Consider the following 20,470-nt stretch of genomic DNA (forward strand, 5'->3'; position numbering starts at 1 on the left):
TGACAAAGCTTTAAAGTGAAGTCAAGTCACATATCCAATCTACACAGAAAGACACAGAACTGAAAAAGTAAAAAACTATCATTTAATACATGTCATATTACATGTTTCCATATTATGGCAGTGAATGTTTCCGCAATAAGAGTCACTCCTCAAACAAGAGTTTTTACATAAAAAAAAAAAAAATACCAAAAACTAATCAGGGTTCAAGTAATGCCCAAAAGAAATACATTTGAAACATACACACAAAAGCAGGAAGATAGATCATATTTGCTGATCTTACTGTAAATCAACCTGCTTCTTCTGGTCAATGAGTGGAGAACCAAGGTGTTTGTTTTGGTCTGCCTGAGTCCTCTCTCCTTCAGTCGGTTTTTTTTTTTTTTTTTTGGTCACCATGAGTGGACTGACAAACATGTTGTAGATACAGCTGAGACAGATAACACAAACACGGACAACACAAAGCCTCTTGGGATATAGAAGGGCTTCAAGGTGCTTTAACCAAAACACAGAAAAGACAGTGGTTCCACACAGTCGGTATCAAAAATAGTCTCTGAGTTTGTCTCTAATCAGTCAGGACACTACATGAAGGGGAAGAAACACACACTCAGAGGATATTTTGTCTTGTTAATGACGACCTATGGCTTCAGTTTATCTAAACACAGTCATGTACAATCTCATAATCAAGACAGTAACAGTGTAATATTTTAGAAGACAGTCAGATTAGGTTATATAAATGGCGATGCTGTAAACAACGGTGTGTGCACGAGAGCTGGGACCATGTTGGTGTTCCTATTGCTATGGTAACAGAGACTGGATTTTTAGTCGTAAATTGGCCAATCAATCAGGCTAAGTGCTTACAATCCTTCACACACCTCCTCACTGACATTACAGTAAATCTCAGCAGGCGCATGCACACACACTCACTCACTCTCACTCACACACACACTCACATACAAAAACCATGGAGCCAGCCAAGTGCTTTGACATTATCTTGCTGCCTGTACAATGCCTGCATCAGCCACGTTCATTAAGACAAAGTCATTTTTATTCTGACAGTACTTGGATTGAGTGAGTTCACGAGATAGAAAAGGCAAACAGTCGCGTGTGAAACAGAAGTTCTCTATCGATTAGTCACAAGATTCATTCACCGTTAAGATGAGAACACATACAAGGTCAAGTGTTTGTGAGGGCTGTCCTAATACGGATTATGCATTTATTAAACACAGAGGAACACTCAAACGTGGGAAATGCCGTGACAGTTGACTCAGATATGGAGATGTTTTTGTTACCACTATGCACCAAAAAAAAAAATCGCACACTAGCAAATCTATATTTGTGTGCAGAAACAAACAAAGACAAAAAAATAGTATGGGTTCCTATTGCCTCTTAGAGTGTGTCTGTGGTCTAATGAACAAAAAGCACCTCTGAAGAACAGAACCGAGTATATATGTGTTTCACTACAGGCAGGCAACAATACACACCGGCACACAGGCACAATACAGGAGGCTTTGGCACACCCATGCTAGTCTTACTACTCAGCATTTTCCAACACAATATAAGAAGAGCAGGTTACAGGACAGGACAGACCCATAGCTGCCTTAGATTTTGGGGAGGGGGGGGGGGGGGGATACAGGTTGTCTGACAGACACACTGATCAGCCGTCACATTCAATCAGCACAGAGCTGTCTGTGTATGGAGTCCCAGCCTCTCATCCAATCAGCAGCTCCAGACTGTCTTCATAGTTGGGATCTTGTGGGGGGCTGGGGGACAAGAAGGCTGTGGTAACAGGGGTCCCTGTTGCTGTGGCGACATTTAAGAGGGTGTTAGCTCGGATGCTGGTGGTTGCCGGGTTGCGGAGTGCCGCGGCTGCGGTGATGCTGGTGAGGTTGATGCCAAGGGTGAGCCGCGTCTGCTCCAAGGCTTTCTCTGGCACGGCGAAGGCCTCTAGCTTTTTCTCTCCGTTGGCCATGTAGGAGTTCTGGCAACCTCGACAGATACAATCTAAGCATGCCTGAGATGGATGATAAAAATGTACACATTTAATATTAGTCACAACTTTTCAGGTGCCCATTACATTTCAAACATTTACCGACATGCCACAACAATAAAAACTAAAAAACAGTTTTTGTGAACAGAAATACTTAAAACACTTAACATTACTTGTCTGAAGTCTCTATAAAATAAAAAAAAACTGTTGCTCTTGGTGAGAAGGACCCACAATAGTTTCATGCATGTATTCATAATAGTCTCACCTTGCGGTTGGAGTAGCAGGGGCAGCGTTGCCCCCTGCAGGTCAGCACAGATGGATTCTGGGTTGCCCTGCCACACTTGCAGCCTTTCTTCTCCACAGGCTTCTTATATGGAGGCCTGACGGGGGCTGGAGGCACGAGGCAGCCAGACATCAACCGCTGGTCTTTGCTTCCATCCTTGGTCTTGGAGCCCCCACCGCTGCGGGCCTTCACGTGGGGCTTCTTAGGACCCGGATCAACATGCTTCCTGGCACCTTTATTGTGGTTTGGCGCAGGGCGACTGGGCTTTGGAGGGGCTCCATTAGAAAGGGATGAGTATGTGTGTGCTGGTACAGTCACCGAGAGTGTGGGTGGTTGTGTGTTTAGCGTCAGAGGGGGGTTTGGAGTGTGTACGTTTGAGGAGGGGCCCTGCAGGATGGAGGCAATAGGGAGGGGTTTAACTTTCTCCCTGTCACTTTCTGAACGTGATCGTTTTCGTTTAAGGCGGACTGGTGGGGGCTTGGAAGAGGGAGGAGGATCGAAAGAGGATGTGAGTATGTGAGCACCGTGGCTTGACCCTGTGTTTGTCCTTTCTGTTCGGATCTGTGTGTAGTTGTGAGCTGCGTCTAGGTGTATGTACATTTGAGCATGTGCTCTGTCTGTGGTGATGTGTGTGTGAGTGTGTGTTCTTTCTTGGTGTGCATGAGGGGAATCTTGACTGGGCTGAAGGGGATCCAATGTCTGTAACACCTCCTCCACACTGAGCAGCAACACCTCCCCCTCCTCCAGCTCCCTACTGCTTGATTCCCCATCCCTGAGTGAGCACACAGTGCCTGGAGTTTGGACTAATGGTCCTGTAGTCAGACTCAATTCCAGACCACCACAGCCAGTGTCGGACACAGACAGGCCTGCCGGAGGCTGCTCCTCTACCAGCTCGCAGACTTCCAGCTCGGGAGATGAGGGATCCAGGTCCTCAAGAACCTCTCCATTGCAGCCTTGTGGTCCATTGGAAAAAGGAGGGTCAGATGAGGAACTCTGTGGTACAGCTGAAAGCTCTGTAGGAGCAGGTGGTGCCTCTGTGGGGGTTAGGGAGTCAGGGGCAGAAGGATTCACATCTTCCTGAGCTAAGCAAAGGTCTTCCGTCTCTTTATGTGACATTAGCACCTCCTCTAGCAAGGCCATAATCTCAATGGAGCCTCCTTCATGGCTGCTGATCAACTGCAGCAACGGTGAATGAGTCACATAGAGACAGAGCTTCCTGTAGCACTGCACCAGCAAAGAAAGCTGTTTGTTCTCCTGGAAGCAGGAATAGTCTTTACACCGGTTGCATGACAGCCTGATCCGCATCTTCTGGCCTTTACAGGCTGAGCAGACACAATGCTGACACTCTGGATGTGTTGGAGAAATGGGATCTTCTAGCAGTTTGCCTGAGACATAAAAAAGCAGGAGCAATCATCAGTTAATCATACTATCTAGACTTGTCATTGTCCGCCCAATACTTCAGAAGAAAAAACTATTTCGGTCACAATTTCCCAGTACCTTAAATGACCTCTAAACATGAAACAAATGCGACTTTTTAAAGCAGTTTCAAACTGACATCCTATCAGTAATCAAATGAAATGATCAACTTGTGATTCGGTGTCAACTAGGGCATTTCAAGAGTGTAAGAAATAGGAATCAGTACATGTTACAACAATATTATGATCTGTGAGTCACCATAGATTTCACTTTATCATAGATGTTTCCTGTTTTCCCTGTTTTAATTAACTTACCTGCCCCAGTTTAATTAAACATTCTTCACCATTATGTTCATGTTACTCATTTTGACTGCTTATGTCGCTCAGCCTCCGTAAATATTGCATGAGCGAACAAATTATGCAAAAAAAAACAAAACACCATTATATAATCAGGGTCAGAAATACTGCTGCATATCATTCTGTCAATATTGCCAATCTGTAAACACAAGCTGTCCCAGTGTTGATGCACCACTAAACCAAGTCAGTAATACCGGTATGAATAGGAAACACATGGCTCTGCAGCAGCAGCAGACAAAACAACAGAGGAATCATCTGTCTTGACGAGAGGGCAGATGACTGGGGGCACAGCCACGGTTGCTAAGGAGACCAAGGTGGTGATCACGACAAATGTAGTCAAACGCACACCCCATGCAAACCTCAGTCAATATGAATAGTCAGATTATTGAATAACAGCAGCATGGTTAACCTCTGCACACCCTACTGGACAAATAGCAGAGCAGCTTCTCCAACAGACTGATACAACTCCGCTGTCACAAGGACAGATACAAGAAATATTTCTTACCGAAGGCCATAACTCTGTACAACAGCTCACCTCATGCGAGCAGAGAACTGTCATCATGATAATATCTGTCTCTCCATACTGTAATCTGTTCTGCACATGTTTAAATTTACAAATTACCCCTGCACTCATGTTCACTTCATTTGTCTGTCTACTCGCCGTTATATTGTATAGTTTCTTCTTATAATATGTCTACTCTCATGCACTTTAACTTATGTCAATACTGTCCATTTACGACTCTGTTTTTGCACATTTACATTTAATCTTTCATATTTAATTTACAACCATTTACAACTGTTTTTGCACATTTAATCTTTCATATTTAATTTACAACTATTTTTGCACATTTACATTTAATCTTTCATATTTAATTTACAACTCTGTTTTTGCACATTTACATTCAATCTTTCATATTTAATTTACAACCATTTACAACTGTTTTTGCACATTTAATCTTTCATATTTAATTTACAACTCTGTTTTTTACACATTTACATTCAATCTTCCATATTTAATCTTCCTATTTAAGACTAGTAATGCTAAATTAAATCCTGGTTGTATATATTCACATTCTTATTTTTGATATTTTTTGTGCTTATTTACTTTGTATTTAATATTATATTGTGTTTAGATTTGCTAACATTGTGGTTTTTTTTACTCATATTGTGTGATTGGATAACCTGCTGCTGTAATGCCACAATTTCCCAGTTTGGGATCAATAAAGTAATTCTATTCTATTGTATTAAGAGAAGACTATTATCAGTGTGATAATGACACAAAAGCCTACGTACTGCTATAAAAAGAATATTTAAAAAAAAAAAAAAAAAAAAGAAGAAAAAAAAGGATGCTTACCACAGACGAGGCATGCGAGGGACTGTCTGAAGAAGGGCAGCAGCGTGTACATATCCGTGAAGGTGTGAGGCTGCCGCGGGTCACACTGCAGCACGGCCCGGCTGGCGGACACGTACAAAGCGGTAACATTAACAGGGCTCATAGCGGTGAGCTCCGCAGCCTCAAGGGGGGGGAAAAATATATATCCAGCCCAAAAAAAATAAAAAAAAGAAGAAAGCCAACTCTCAGGACAGGTGGGAGAAATATTAACCCGCCTGGTTTACAATGCAGACGTTTTGTAATAATCCTCCACAAACTAATTCACAGCCAACATGGGAAGGCGGTTCAATGTAATGCTAGGTGAAGTTAGCATCATGGTTCCTATCCCCCCCCTCCCCCCCCTCCAACCCTCACAACAAATCAATACTTACAAGTGCTCACAGTTAATGTTTTATTTAATCAGCACCAATTTGACCCTTTTATTTTTTATTTCTAGTTATAATAACTCACATTATCCCTAAATCTGTAACAGCTAACACAGATTCAACTGAGCCAAACACCCATGATCAATAGGTTAGCATCTTTTGCAGCTAACGTTAGCTCACGACATCATCCAAACCTTTTACGCGAGAAATGGTCGATGTTCGCCGCGGGCTCCATTTACTATCCGACAGTGTCACCACCCCCCCCTCCCCCGTCGATGCTTAATTGGGAAAAGAAAGGGGGCCGCTCTTATGATTAGAAACGTGCCTGGTTAGCAATTTAGCCACCGGACTCCAGGCGCGCACTTGATGTAAACAAAGCTAACCAGCTAGGGTTAGCATGGCTAGCACAAAATTAGCCAGCGAATATTCACCCGTGTGACTAACCACCCGGGCCTGATGTGTTACCCCGCGCAAAGGGGGGCAGTGCAAAGCTGTTCATGGAAATTTTGCAATGTTGATTTTTTTTCTATGACACTCTGCGAGCAGCGACCGACACATAGCTGACTATCCGTTTTTTCACAAATGCATCTAACAGTCGATTTTTCCCACTTTTCCTCGCATCAACCCCTCTCGTCTCGACGGGCATGATAATCACGCGAGAGTACCGGCAGTTACCGTGGTTACCGTGTTCTTTACGCACCGCGTCACGTTGCCTGAGCCGCCTCAAACGGCACCGCAACTTTGTCTGTTGTAAACAACAGTCGTGTCTACAGAATTGGGTAAACTCTTTTTTTTTTTTTTTCCCCCATGTGTTTTTAAAACACTGCCCACATGACCTGCTTTCATTATTATCATTACTAACATTTTATTATTATTATTTTGAACAGGAAAAAATAATCCCTCCATTCCCCCTCAAACCCCCACACAGGACTACCTCACTGGACTGTAAAACACAATATAACGTGCAATATATTTATCTGTATAGTATTTTTACCCATAGTTTTTCTTTTTATATCTATTTATATCTGCACCTTATTTTTATTTTTTATATGTAAATACATGCTGCTGTTTTTATCCTGCACTACAACGGGCCAAATGCAACGAAATTTCGTTCTTATCTGCACTGTAAAGTACAAGTTTGAATGACAATAAAGAAAGTCTAAGTCTAAGTCTAAGTTATTGTATGATTATTATTATTATTATTATTATTGTATTATTCTGAAGCTAACTTTTCAAAGTACAATCAGCTTAAAAGATAAAGATAAACTTTTTTTTTTTGCAAATTTGTGCATTACAGCAGCTCAAGAAAACAGGGGACGGGAATATAATTATTAAAAATAAAAAATAGAAGTTAGAAATCAAATCAAAAATATTTACATCAGTTAAATGAAAAAAAAAATACCATAATGGAAAATGACACAGTAACTACACTGGAAAGAGTTAATGTTATTCAGCATTATTAAAATGAGTCATGAGGTGGTGATGCTGTTAAAGATGTCTGATTACTTTACTGCACATTGGACATATTGCACAAGTTTACTTTTTCTTTACATTTTATTTTATTTTCTTTACCGTTTTGTTTTGTACCCTTTTGCACAATTTAGAATTTATTACTGTAAATATTATTTATCTTATTTTACCTCATTTTATTTTATCTATTTTACCTTATCTTATTTTACCTTATTTTGGTTGTATTGCACCGCGGGACGGAGACAAACGCAATTTCGATTCCACTGTATGTCTGGCATATTTTGAAATTGACAGTAAAGTCGACTTTAACTTTGACTTTGATTATACTGTATTATTATTATTATTTAGCATCTATATATATATATATATATATATATATACATATATACTGTACATTCTATATATTTTATTATATTAGTCTATATTACATAACATTTCTTTATATTACACTATATTGTTCATATTGCACTATATTATATTATATTATACTACATTATATTATATGACTGCACTCTGCATTACTGTGGTACAACACTGCCTCTCTTCTCTGCTGTTTACACTGCTTGCTGCTAATTATCATACCAAGTCACTTTAATCATCACTTGTCACTTTATCTTGTCATTCTCTGCAAATACTGTCTCAATTCCCTGCATAGTTAACTTCATCATTCATTTTGTACTTGTATATACACCCTGTTTTTATTTTTATTTATTTTATCTATTCTGTTTAATGTGTATTTTTGAGCTTTCTTGTCTGTGATGCTGCCACGCCCGAATTTCCCCTCTGGGGATCAATAAAGTATTATCCTATCCTATCCAAAAGTGGCCCGTCCAGCAGACTGTAAACGGCCTCTGTTATAAACTGTGACATGACTACTCTTGTATATACAGTTAGTGCGTACTAACAGTAGGGAGGGTCACCATAATTCCTTTCTTCACCATCAGAGGAAAAATATATGTGTGATTAGAATACAATAGAATAGAATTACTTTATTGATCCCAAACTGGGAAATTGTGGCGTTACAGCAGCAGGTTATCCAACACAAAATATGAATAAAAAACACAATGTTAAGAAATCTAAACATAATATAATATTAAATACAAAGTAGATAAGTACTAAAAATATCAAAACTAAGAATGTGAATATATACAACCAGGATATAACTATGCATTACTAGTCTTAAATATGAAGATTAAATATGGAAGATTGAATGTAAATGTGCAAAAACAGAGTCATAAATGGTAGTAAATTAAATATGAAAGATTAAATGTAAATGTTCAAAAACAGAGTTGTAAATGGACAGTATTGACATAAGTTAAAGTGCATGAGTGTAGACATATTATAAGCAGAAACTATACAATATAACGGCGAGTAGACAGACAAATGAAGTGAACATGAGTGCAGGGGTAATTTGTAAATTTAAACATGTGCAGAACAGATTTCAGATTATTAGTTAAGGCGTTGATTTCTGTAGCCCAGAGATGTTCCAAGAAAATTAAGGTCTGCATTCATATTGTTACTTTTGTAAACTTTGCAGTATTGCATTGTATTTGGGTTTTTAGAGTTCAAATGCAACCACAGTTGACCCAACGCGATGAAATATTTACCTGCAAAGCTAAACTCAGGGATGAGATAAGCAAACCTATAACTTCTTACATGAGTAAAAACCAAATACTAGTTAAGTCCCGCCCATCGTCCCCGTGTGAATGAACTCCGTGCATTTAATTGGTCCTGAGAACTCGCCCCCCATCTGCCATTGGCTCAAATCTCTATCTTCTATTTCCGGTTGCTGTCAACCCCTAGAACCGACACGACAATGATGGCGGCCTTCAGTGTAGCTCGAAGCAGCAGTGGATTAATAAACGGGTTGAGGACGTCTTTGAAGTGTTTTGTGCCCGTCAAACATGGCGCAGTCGCTGCTGCTGCTGCGGCGCCGCAGAAGAAGCTGCTTCGGGACTGCCGCTGGTATTCTGCAGGCCACCCGTCCGTGAAGGAGCGGATAGACAAGAAGCGGAGAGCGGCGCTAGTCGGGGGAGGTCAGCACAGGATAGATGCTCAACACAAAAGGGTGAAGCCAGCTGACTTTAACTTTCTTTCTGTGTGAACATGCATGTCTCTGCTGCTATGTGCATTTCTGACTTTGAAGGTTAAGGGCTGGGTAAAGGTTGCTACTGGGGGTGTTTTTGATTTATTTCTCCCACCCTTTAAAGTGACCTCTAAAACTTTTTTTGACTTTTTTTTTTTTTTTGTAACGGTATCGTAACCCGGGTAGCCTACTTTCAGGAAACTCCATTCTTGATGTAATCTATTGGTGCTGTTTTGCAAAGGTTCAAATCCTCTGCCAGCCTCCTGTGACGTCAGAAATCCTCGTTTGCAGGCTTCACTTTAATACCAAAATCCTAAATGTGATCCCAGAGTCAGAGTTTTAATTTGAAGTATGGCAGCACAATGGGATACACAAGTTAGATAACCTTCCTGCCACTTTGCATGTGAAGTGTCTGACGTAACTAGGACAGAGATAATATACTGCTCCTTTAAGTTTATAACGTGCACACCTGGAGAGAGTTTGTATCTGAAGGAGATTTAGGAGTTGAATGTTTACACTGAGGTGTTGTGTAGGAGTATTGCCAAATATGGATGTGTTACATGATGTTTTTTATGACCCATGACGAAAAGCAGATGTTTAGATGCATATAGGCGATTGTCTCTGTGTGTTCGGGAGAGATCATTATTTGGCTTCTTGATCCTCCTGGTCAGACGTGACCAGTCACTCTGTTTCTTGCTTAAATAAAATTATACTCTAAGTCAGTCTCAACGGCGAATTTCTTCATCATCAAACATATCAAACAACAAGGAAATCCACATCACATGCTTTTAAACCAAATCTTTTTAGGTTAAGAGGATAGATACACAGTGACAGGACCAGATTTTCATACACTAGAAAACAAAACACAAAGGTCAGATAAAATCAGACATTGTGGTCAAGTAGGACTCATAACTGATGTATTACATTGACAGTCTCTGACATCTGATGTTTTTTTTTTTTGTATGATATTGTAATTTTGTGTCGTCTACTGCAGGGTAAGCTGACCGCCAGGGAGCGAGTGGAGCTTCTGCTGGACCCCGATTCCTTTGTGGAGACAGACATGTTTGTGGAGCACCGCTGCTCCGACTTTGGCATGGAACAGGACAGAAACAAGGTACCGGGTTGAACCAACAGAATAATGCTCTGTCCGCTGGAAACGGTTTTTCTTCATCATCCTGGTTTGAAATATTTGTCAAGAAGTTCTAACGTCTTTGTGTCTCTCGATAGTTCCCCGGTGACAGCGTGGTGACAGGCAGTGGCAGGATCAACGGCAGGCTGGTTTATGTTTTCAGTCAGGTACATTGTGTAGTTACTCTGTAACAATCCTGCACTGTGTAAGCATCATAAGGTAAACAGCTTCTTGGTTCTACATGCATTATAATTTGTCTATGCTGCTCTTTCTGTCCTTTTTTTTTTTTTTTTTTAGGACTTCACAGTGTTCGGTGGCAGTCTGTCTGGAGCTCATGCACAGAAGATCTGTAAGGTAAACAACACTGAGACACTGAGGCACTGAGGCGTGTGCACATACCATACCTCCTACTTCTCAACAATATAGCCTTTAGGTGTCTTTGCATTTATTTTTATTTTTTACAATGTTTAAAAAAAATCTGTGCTCAGATTATGGACCAGGCGATGACAGTCGGAGCCCCCGTCATCGGGTTGAACGACTCTGGAGGAGCTCGTATCCAGGAAGGAGTGGAGTCTCTTGCTGGATATGCAGATATATTCCTGGTAAGAGTCCTTCCATGTTACATATTGTTGCCTTATAGATCTTTGGGCAGAATTGCTGTCACTAGATGTCCCCTCAGATATTGTTTTTTGACCAATAAAAAAAAACAAAAAAACAACCATTCTCCTTCTCCAGAGGAACGTGATGGCTTCAGGCGTCGTCCCTCAGATCTCCATGATCATGGGTCCCTGTGCTGGAGGCGCCGTCTACTCCCCCGCGCTGACTGATTTCACCTTCATGGTTAAAGTAAGGCGGGCTGCACAAGTGAATTCTAAATGAATCGTCTTATACTCGCATATTTCTCTTCTGTCAGTTTATCATTTTTATGAATGACGCTAACTGAAGACACAAACAGTTGCTGTATATTGTCCTGACAGCTGATTGTCTGCGTGTGTATAGGACACATCATACCTCTTCATCACAGGACCCGATGTTGTGAAGTCGGTCACCAATGAAGACGTGACTCAAGAACAGCTGGGCGGAGCTAAAACGCACACGACTGTTTCTGGTTAGTAAAAAAAAAAAGAACTGTTATTACATCTCACCAGAAGAGCGAAGAGTTAAGATCGATATTTCAAAATTGAGAAGTTGAAATCTGCTTCTTTTTTGTTTTGTTTAAGAGATTGAAAAGTTTCCTGTGTCATGTTCTCAGGAGTGGCTCACCACGCGTTTGAGAACGATGTCGATGCCTTACTAAACCTGCGAGAGTTCTTCAACTTCCTGCCTCTAAGCAATCGAGATCCTGCTCCCATCAGGGAGTGCCATGACCCCAGGTAAGCAATCACATCAGCCTCTCAATCCCGACACAACCTGTCATGTATTTTAATTGGGCGAATACCTCCATATTGTTTAATTTGAGTCTTAATGTCTTTGTTGCGTTTTCAGCGATCGTGCAGTTCTCTCATTGGATACCATTGTCCCGGATGAATCGACTAAAGCCTACGACATGTTGGACATCATTCAATCAGTACGTGCGCAAACACAAACACTCGCTCACTTACATGTTCAAGTAAGTCATTTATTTTTAAAGGTTACTTTCTGCATGCAACTCCTCAGATTGTGGATGAAAGGGACTTCTTTGAGATCATGCCCAACTATGCCAAAAACATTGTGGTGGGATTTGCGCGCATGAACGGACGCACTATAGGCATTGTGGGTAACCAGCCCAAAGTGGCCTCTGGTGAGTAAAGTCTGTGAAGGACCAAACGTAAGAACGGCAGGGAGAAGGCCCACATTTACAGTTTTATTTCTGTAAGATAAGAAAAATATGGGGACCGGGGGAAACTTCAATTTTATAAGAAATATTCTGCAAATAAATGTGGAAAACAGCATATTTTTAAAATTCATCTTACATTTTTTTAATTTGTATTTTTAACCACTTAAATCTTGGAGAATAGCCACCCTTTTCCTCTTTAATTTCACGTTCATCCAAAAGTTTTTCTTTAAAATGTTCCCTCTGTCTCATTTCTGAACGGTGTATGTGAGTTTGGTGGGGGAAGTCAAAAGAGTAGTTACTTAACTCATGATCTATCATGGTGTGTGTGTGTGTGTGTGTGTGTGTGTGTGTGTGTGTGTGTGTGTGTGTGTGTGTGGATCTTGCTGCTGACTTCTTTATATCTGTTCACTTCTCAGGCTGTCTGGACATCAACTCGTCAGTGAAGGGAGCCCGATTTGTGCGTTTCTGCGACGCCTTTAATATTCCCATCATCACCTTTGTGGATGTGCCAGGCTTCCTGCCAGGTACTGCTTGCAAAAAAAATCCCTCCTCAAGTTTACGTCTTAGGTTAAGATATTGACATGTTTTGATTGGCTTGCTGCTCACAGTTAGTCGTCAGCAGAATGTTTTGGCCGCCTGTTGCATCTTGTTCACAGACAGGACAACCTGCCTGCACAGAAATCATTTAACTGTCAGCTCAGAGGAAAACACATAAGCACCCTCGTTAGCACATTCATATCTACAGTGACGGGGTTTGGTGTAGGAGTAAACCAGGCAATCATAAATATTATCTAACCCGACTGTATTATGACCTGTAAGCACAAGTTAAATACTTTATCACTTTACATGTTAACAGAATTTTCCTTGCATTGCATCGTTGCACTCTTTTTGAACCTGTTTTTACTGCTCTGATGTCATCAACAGGTACCGCTCAGGAGTATGGAGGCATCATCAGACATGGAGCCAAACTGCTTTATGCTTTCGCTGAGGCCACAGTCCCAAAAATAACCATCATCACCAGAAAGGTGTGTTGTGAATGAAAATGAAAAGAGATGCATGTTGAAAATGTTGTGAATCTTACTCCAGCATGTTCATGGATAAAAGACGCTTACCTTAATGTGTTTGTGTGTGTCTCAGGCTTATGGAGGAGCCTATGACGTGATGAGCTCCAAACACTTGCGAGGAGACGTGAACTACGCCTGGCCAACAGCTGAGGTGGCCGTCATGGGTGCCAAGGTACACACTTTTTTTTTTTCTTCCGTTTTCTGTTTTTTTTTTCCCCCTTTTTATTTGACGGTGTGTATGGTCTGTTTCTCCGTTTCCCTCTCAGGGTGCCGTGCAGATTATCTTCAGAGGGAAAGAGAACCAGGCTGAAGCCGAGGCTGAATATGTGGAGAAGTTCGCCAACCCCTTCCCAGCTGCTGTCAGAGGTAAACCTTCTCACTTCTTTAAAGCGTCTCCAACAATCCATCAACTGCATACCAGTAAAATACATTTTGAGCTTCTCTTTTTTTTTTTTTTTTTGACCTACCAAATGTTCGTTTTCAGGTTTTGTGGATGACATCATCGAGCCGTCGAGCACTCGCAAGAGGATCTGCAGAGACCTGGAGGTGCTGGCCAGCAAGCAGCAGGTCAACCCCTGGAAGAAGCATGCCAACATTCCTCTGTGAAACTGTTTCCCCCTCATCAACACTAACTAAAGGCGCTCACTTTGGGATGTTGCATTCAAGTGAACTCAAGTGGTAGCCCAAGAGAAACAACTTGACAGATGTTGTTGTCCTGTTTTACTGTCATTTACCACTCCAGGAAAGTAAGCACATGAAGATACACTCTGGTTTTGTTAGCGCTCAGTTGCAGTCTTGAATTCCTTTCCAGCTCCATGTTAGTGTTTGGAACCATAAACTGCAATAAGAAAACATTCATTTCTAGACGTGAAAAGATTCAGTGGGGGCGGGATATTAGAGCTAGGTTAACAAAGTCAGCTGGTGTTTTTTGACATCTTTATCTCTGATGAGCAAAATGTTAAAAGGACCATATTTTACAGCCATTTCATGCCTGAATGCATAACTGGGATTGTCACACACACTACATTTAGTAAAGCTCCTCCTGCTGTCAGTACTGGCCATATTGGTCACTGTTAAGTATGATTTGACATTTTAAGAACATGACTGTACGTGAAAGACCAGATGAGGTAATGAAAATAAACAAAAGGCAACTGACAAACGCAAAGGCAGTACTGTAAGTAGTCAGCTTCAAAGTGAGCGTCGTGCTTCATTCAGTTCTTGGTTCTTTTTGCTGTGTAAAAATAGTTAGTTTTTTCAGATGCACTCTTTGCGTTTGATGTCCTAGGTTGATGTCAAGAAAAAAAAAAAAAATCATCCTTACAACCTTGAACTGTGCCTTTCCTCTGTGGCAGACTCTGCTCTGCCATTTGAAAAATAAATCATGGACTTCAATAACTTTCTTTTCTTTACTTTCACCAGGACAGCAGATTCTTTCTTGACTCAAACTACACCTTTTCTTTTTCAAACATGAAAATTACACTGTGTGTGATGTAGTCCCCTAAAATATTGGTTGAAAGAATAAAGTTGTGATTTAGTGTACTTGGCAGCTTTGTGAGTGTGTGTGAGAGAGAGAGAGAGAGAGAGGGGGGTCAAAGTTCAAAGATACAGCCTAAATTTGATTGGAAAACTTCGACTTTGACTTACAAATGAAGTGGAAGATGTGTCTGGCGCAATTTCACCTCCTTCAATCAGGGCTAAAACTACTGTGAGAAACTTTGTATGGATTATGGCGCCCCCTATGGACAGAACAATGTATTTTAAATTTGCTGATTTTCTCCCACACAAGCAAAAGAAGTGGGGTTTTTTTTCATCCCTTTACTGGTCATTCACAGGGCAAACATCAAGAGACAGACTTATACTCATGCTCACATACCAACTCTGTTAGTCACCTGTTAATCTAACGAGCTTGTACTTGGACTGTGGGAGGAAGCCGGAGTATCCGATGGGAACCCGCGCATGTGCAGGGGGAACATGCAAAGTCCACACAGAAAGACCCTGTCCAACGAGGGATTTGAACCAGGAACCTTCTTGCTGTGAGGCAACATCGTGCAACCCTCATCCTGGTTCTTCCACAAGGTAAAGTTAGCGATGTGTAATCAAGAGTAAACGTTTTGGGGGATTAGCTGGTGTCAGGTTAGAAATGTGTAGATCTCTCCTCTCAGCGCAAAGTTTATAATTTGTAGTTTTTAGATTTGTCAAGTTGGATAGTTTTAAAGGTTAGCCGAGTCTTGCTGTTTCTCTCCAAAGTTGATGCCTCCTTCTTTGACTGAAGTTTAAACATTTTTTTAATTACACTTTGTTAGATTTTGTGTTTCTAATCTGTAAAACAATAAAAAGATGGAAAGATGGATGTACTTAATTGATCTCACAATGGGCAACAGAGCGGAGCTGAGATGATTTTTTTGTTTTTGTTTTACTGCTCTTCCCAAGATCAAAAGTGAACTGTCACCATGTTAGTACTCCAGGCTGATTGTTTATTTGATACTAAGAAGTGTGCAGCTGGTTTGAACCACGCTGAGCATTCAAAACAAAGGCACACAACACTGGGCTCATAAATTGATTACAGATTTTATTTTATTAAAAAGAATTTAGGTTCACAGAAAAAAACAAAACAAAAAAAAACAGGCTTTTAGAGCATTTTAGGGCAACCGATGTCAACTGCACTGCAGAAAAGATCCAATTGTCTCTGATATTTACAGGAGGACTGCCAAGCCAGCCAGAGGAAGGGATATGATTTTTGAACAAACAGAGAGGGTGAGCGACGATATGGCTGGAAAACATTCAAAACACATTCAAACAAATCTGTCAGACCTAGAGATCCATCACTGCACTTCGATATGAACAATAATAACAACAAAAATCTGTAACTCCTTGGATCCGCTAACACTGTAGGCAGGTGTGAAAACTTACTTTGACCTGTAAAGTGAACGACAATACAGATAATCTGCAGTAATACTGAACTGTGAAACCATTACAATCAGACCATACAGCGCTTAAACAGCTGGTATCCCATGGCGATAACTGGGGCTTGGTAACCGTTAGATATGAGATGCAGGTGTAGGGGGAGGGGCTGGAATATACTGTAAGTATGTAGGCCACAATTTGGCAACAAACGAGATACATATTCAAGAAAAGGCTGTACAAACATCAGACAGAAACGAAACACACTCGATTTAAAACTTTAGTACTAAAGCTACAGAATTCAAAATATGTTTATTGTCTTTTTTTAAAACTTTTTTACTTTAAAAAGCAGTTATTCGAGGGTGTGTGTGTTTGTGTGTGTGTGTGTGTGTGTGAGAGTGCACAACATGTCCGAGATCGGAGAGGGTGGGGCTTCTTTCTGTCCAGGGTCAGAGGTCAGAGGGGTCGGGCTTAAATCAAATGACAACACTCGCTTTGCTTGGACATCACACACAAAACAGTTACATCAATGCTTCCCGGTCTTTTCTAGTGCGCATGTTCTTCTCAACTTTCATCATCATTAACAATTTACACCCACAATGGTGAACAGTGAGGGGGAGGGGGGGGGGGGGGGGTCAGTGGGTGGTAATAAGAGCAAAGATATAGAACATTACATATTCTGAGATCCTCTTTAAGTTTGATTTAACCAGGAAGGTTGAGGGGGGACACAAAGAGAAAGGGGTGGGGGGGGTGGTCTGTACAGAGTGTTGAGTTGCTGATTGTGAGCGGAACAAAACATCTGTGTGACACGAAACCGTAAAAGCTGTAAGTACTCATCGGTCGGCGGCCGAGGTGCCATCAGAGCTACCGCTAACAAGAGCTAAACCAACAGGAAGAACAGGAGCAAAACAAAGCTCTTGAATAAACCGGACTAGATTCTGGATCCTCCTCCGCCCCCCTCCCCCCCTCCCCCCCGCCTGAAAGAACAGAGCCGATCCTCGACGCACCACAGTACCAGGTGAGATCCAGCCGATGTGGGATCCATCAGAAGATCCACTTGACAAATCATCCTTCCATTGTGTCTTTTAGAAAGAGAAAAGTACTTCGACAATGTTTTTTCTTCTTCTTAGGAGTTTGAGTGGCAGGTAATCACCCCCCTCCCTCCCTCTTGTGTTTAATCCTGATGTGAATCCTGGTCTCAGGATGGTCGCCTCTTCCCACATCAGAACATGGGCATGCTGAATCCCTGCAACAGAGGAGGAGAGCGACTGTCAGATAACGATACAAAGGAAATGTCATGGCTGCAACCCTGCAGAAAGCCATTGTTTTTATAATGATTACCACATGGGGGCGCCAAAGTGGAAAAATGACTTAAAAATTGGATGTGAAAAACTGTAATGTTGATCACATTTAAATGACATACTGTGTGTGTAACGGTTACTCTTTTTATTATTTGTTCAGAAAATGTCCCAGAGTTTAAGGTAACATCTGAATGTTATAAAAGAAAGAATCATTAAGTAACAAGCAGATGATGAAAAGATAATTTTTTACAGGATGGAATATGATATATTTGAACATTTCTGCTAAAAATAGAATGTTTATCAGAATGGTGTCATTGTAATTCTGTGCAAAATGATCAGTTGTTACAGCTGAAGTTTATACTTTCATGATGGTCAAAGTGCAAAGTTTAACTCACCGACTCGTCCTCGATCATGGCTGCTGAGTCAAAGAAGTCCGGTCTTAATTCTGCTCTTTCACGTCTGTTCCTCGATGGCGGCTGAAAGAGACAACGCCCAAATAATGATATTAAAAATAAGACAAAAAGCTGGATATGTAAAAAGGATCTGGATATATCTTTTCCTCATCTAGAGGGTGAAAAGGTTCAGTGTGTTGAAAGAAAAAGGCGACTTACCAGATCGATCACCATAGTGTCCTCAAACTCCTCGTTCATGTCCTCCAGCTGGCCTCGCGATGACATCATCACGTCCTCAAAGATGGGCTCGGCATCATCCTCCATCAACCCGCGGCTGATAAGAAATATCATCGAGAATACGTAAAAAAAACCCACAATTATTAATGTTTCATTAAAAGTCCTGTGAGGAACTTTTCATTTTCTGTTGATTCTGGCGCCCCCTGCAGACAAAGCAATATAGTTGTCTCTGCTGCTCTTGTCCTGTAAGTATTATAGTAGTATCTTGTCCTGTGTAAGATTTGATTTCCAATGAGAAATCTCATCCTGCTTTCTTCTAACAATCAAACACATCATTCCTTATAGGTCATATAGAGGCATTCTTTCTATTTGAGATAACCAGATAAAAACTCCTCACAGGAGCTCTCAGAACATTTGTGGTGGATTTTAAATCTAACAGAGTGCTGAGCTCTACCAAACATCTATCATTTGTGTTTCTGCTTCACAAACTTACACGGTCTGCCGGACTCCCTGATTGCTGCGTGACTTGATGTAGTTCATGCCCGTCCGGTCCTTCCTGTTCACCTCCTCCATCTTCTGCTGGCCGAGCCACGACATCTGCATCTGAGGACTGAGGACAGAGAAAAGGTGAGACGACTCTTTGATACCACTTTAATACGTTTACATAAGTCCGTTTAATGTGTTTACACAAGTGGATGAAAGACGCTGAATGATACTTGAGACTTTAGAAAAGAAGTGATTTTGTACTGTTTTGAAACTCTGTAAAGTGGTCATGAAAGAGAAATGGAATCTCTACAAAGGAAAAACCTTTTTTGTCTCAGGTTTTTCACATGTTCAATGCTGCCGTAAATCTTGGAAATTTAATTCAGAATCGATGGGGATTGACTGGCTTTTGAAGCCTGCCCCTAGTGGCCATTTGAAGCACTGCAATTTGAGGAACTTTTCATCCAATTGGCAGCACTAGACCAGTATGCGTGTTTGTATGGATCCTCACTTGTGTACGTAGTCGTTCTCTGATCCAGGTTCTGAGTCGGGGTCGGGCATGTGTTCTGCTGGTCTGTTCTCTCTGAGGACTGTTGATGTGAGCTGAGGAGTCTGCAGCGCTCCCGGTGTTTGAAGGGTGTCGTTGCGCATCAACCACGAGCCCTCCACACTGCTCTCTTCTGAAAACGAACACACAGAAAAGTCTATAGTCAGTAACACAACAGAGATATAGAATAGTAACCCCTCGTGTCTGTTTGAAACCCAGTCTCCTCACCCTCGATGCGTTTCTTGTGTACAGGCGGTCGCCCCTTCTTGCTGCGCACCGAGCCGGTCTTGCTGCTGGACCCGGATATGACGGACATGTGGTCCTCGTCTCCTCCCGTCAGCAGGCTGTTCCTGTACGAGATCAGCGGCAGCCACACGTCCTCCCGGCGCTCCGACATCGACTCTGACATGAACTTCTCCAGGTACGAGTGACTGAGGAGGCATGCAGAAACGGAGCGTACTTCCTTTATTATGAATCCTAATGTGAAGTGACAGAAACCAGTTTCATCTTCAGGCAGTGTATAAAGATTGAAAGGAGTGCTTACACTGTCTTCTTGTCTTGGCGGATGAGTTTGGATGAGAATTCGCTCAGGACCTCCAGGAAGGCCAGGTTGACGGGAGGAAACTCTGGTCCCCGAGGATTCTGGTACTTAAATGCAAACTCTATTCCATCCCTGCAAGAGAGAGAGAGAGAGAGCGCGCAAGGTGGAGGAAGGGGTAAAAATATAGACGAAGAAAAAATAAAAAGAACACAGACAGTTACTAAATTGAACACAAACAGAAAAACAACACTTTTTTTTTTTTTTACTTGTCACCACATAAAAAAAAGCATAAATGAAAGAAGAACTGTCCAGCTCAATTTATGGGATGCTTAACTGACTTTTCCCAATGACAGCTAACAATTTAAATAGTTTTTATCCCGTTAGATCACCTTAGAATGAGTCTCAATCTTTGGATAAGGAAGGGCGACACATTGCCAATAAATATATATGCATGTTAGACTGTGTGCTGGTGTTTATTTGCAACTTTTTGAGAGACTCCTTCCTCTCCTATCGTCTGTCTTTGAGTGAAAGATTTGATAAGTATTTTTCCAATTAGAAAATCAACCATCACAAATTCTTTTTATTTTATAATAACACTCATAATGTCCTAAAACTCATTTAAACCTAAGCATTAAACATTCTGTTCCTCCTCCACGTCTGGTTACAGCTGTCATACGAGTCTTACACTCCTTTGATAACAGAAAAA

General features: G+C 41.3%; 3 protein-coding genes across 4 annotated transcripts in view; 1 reads left to right on the forward strand and 2 right to left on the reverse strand.

Annotated features, from left to right (window-relative positions):
• Positions 1 to 60: 60 nt before the first annotated feature.
• Positions 61 to 6,438, reverse strand: msl2a (MSL complex subunit 2a). Its single transcript, XM_020638724.3, has 3 exons — positions 5,394 to 6,438; positions 2,250 to 3,652; positions 61 to 2,008 (listed from the first exon to the last, which is right to left on the reverse strand). Exons 1-3 carry the CDS (start codon positions 5,533 to 5,535, stop codon positions 1,706 to 1,708), a joined length of 1,848 nt encoding a protein of 615 aa, XP_020494380.2. The 5' UTR covers positions 5,536 to 6,438; the 3' UTR covers positions 61 to 1,705.
• Positions 6,439 to 9,042: 2,604 nt separating this feature from the next.
• pccb (propionyl-CoA carboxylase subunit beta) lies at positions 9,043 to 14,901 on the forward strand. The gene is made up of 15 exons (XM_020638727.3): positions 9,043 to 9,335; positions 10,348 to 10,467; positions 10,581 to 10,649; positions 10,780 to 10,836; positions 10,971 to 11,084; positions 11,218 to 11,328; positions 11,482 to 11,590; positions 11,735 to 11,855; positions 11,968 to 12,049; positions 12,139 to 12,262; positions 12,715 to 12,822; positions 13,223 to 13,323; positions 13,436 to 13,534; positions 13,629 to 13,728; positions 13,847 to 14,901. The coding sequence occupies exons 1-15, from the start codon at positions 9,084 to 9,086 to the stop codon at positions 13,966 to 13,968; spliced, it is 1,689 nt and encodes a 562-aa protein (XP_020494383.2). The 5' UTR covers positions 9,043 to 9,083; the 3' UTR covers positions 13,969 to 14,901.
• A 1,010-nt stretch (positions 14,902 to 15,911) lies between these two features.
• stag1a (STAG1 cohesin complex component a) overlaps positions 15,912 to 20,470 on the reverse strand; it is a 46,588-nt gene continuing 42,029 nt past the window's right edge. For both annotated transcript variants that reach the window (XM_020638710.3, XM_065966196.1), the window contains exons 26-32: positions 19,768 to 19,896; positions 19,452 to 19,654; positions 19,188 to 19,356; positions 18,687 to 18,803; positions 18,176 to 18,290; positions 17,960 to 18,040; positions 15,912 to 17,509 (exon numbers count right to left, since the gene is read on the reverse strand). In XM_020638710.3, coding sequence (XP_020494366.2) covers positions 17,486 to 17,509; positions 17,960 to 18,040; positions 18,176 to 18,290; positions 18,687 to 18,803; positions 19,188 to 19,356; positions 19,452 to 19,654; positions 19,768 to 19,896 — 838 coding nt within the window. In that variant the 3' untranslated portion in view covers positions 15,912 to 17,485. The remainder of the gene's footprint in view (positions 17,510 to 17,959; positions 18,041 to 18,175; positions 18,291 to 18,686; positions 18,804 to 19,187; positions 19,357 to 19,451; positions 19,655 to 19,767; positions 19,897 to 20,470) is intronic.

This window comes from Labrus bergylta, chromosome 18, assembly GCF_963930695.1.
Source record: "Labrus bergylta chromosome 18, fLabBer1.1, whole genome shotgun sequence".
NCBI classification, from domain to species: Eukaryota; Metazoa; Chordata; class Actinopteri; order Labriformes; family Labridae; genus Labrus; species Labrus bergylta.

Bases quoted from the DNA above. Each gene is read 5' to 3' on its own strand.
- pccb (XM_020638727.3), top strand. From the start codon at position 9,084: ATGATGGCGGCCTTCAGTGTAGCTCGAAGCAGCAGTGGATTAATAAAC. The intron at 11,085-11,217 runs GTAAGAGTCCTT...CTCCTTCTCCAG, and splicing joins GATATGCAGATATATTCCTG to AGGAACGTGATGGCTTCAGG. The intron at 13,324-13,435 runs GTGTGTTGTGAA...TGTGTGTCTCAG, and splicing joins TAACCATCATCACCAGAAAG to GCTTATGGAGGAGCCTATGA.
- msl2a (XM_020638724.3), bottom strand. From the start codon at position 5,535: ATGAGCCCTGTTAATGTTACCGCTTTGTACGTGTCCGCCAGCCGGGCC. The intron at 3,653-5,393 runs GTAAGCATCCTT...TTTATGTCTCAG, and splicing joins CCTCGCATGCCTCGTCTGTG to GCAAACTGCTAGAAGATCCC. The intron at 2,009-2,249 runs GTGAGACTATTA...CATCCATCTCAG, and splicing joins CCTGCTACTCCAACCGCAAG to GCATGCTTAGATTGTATCTG.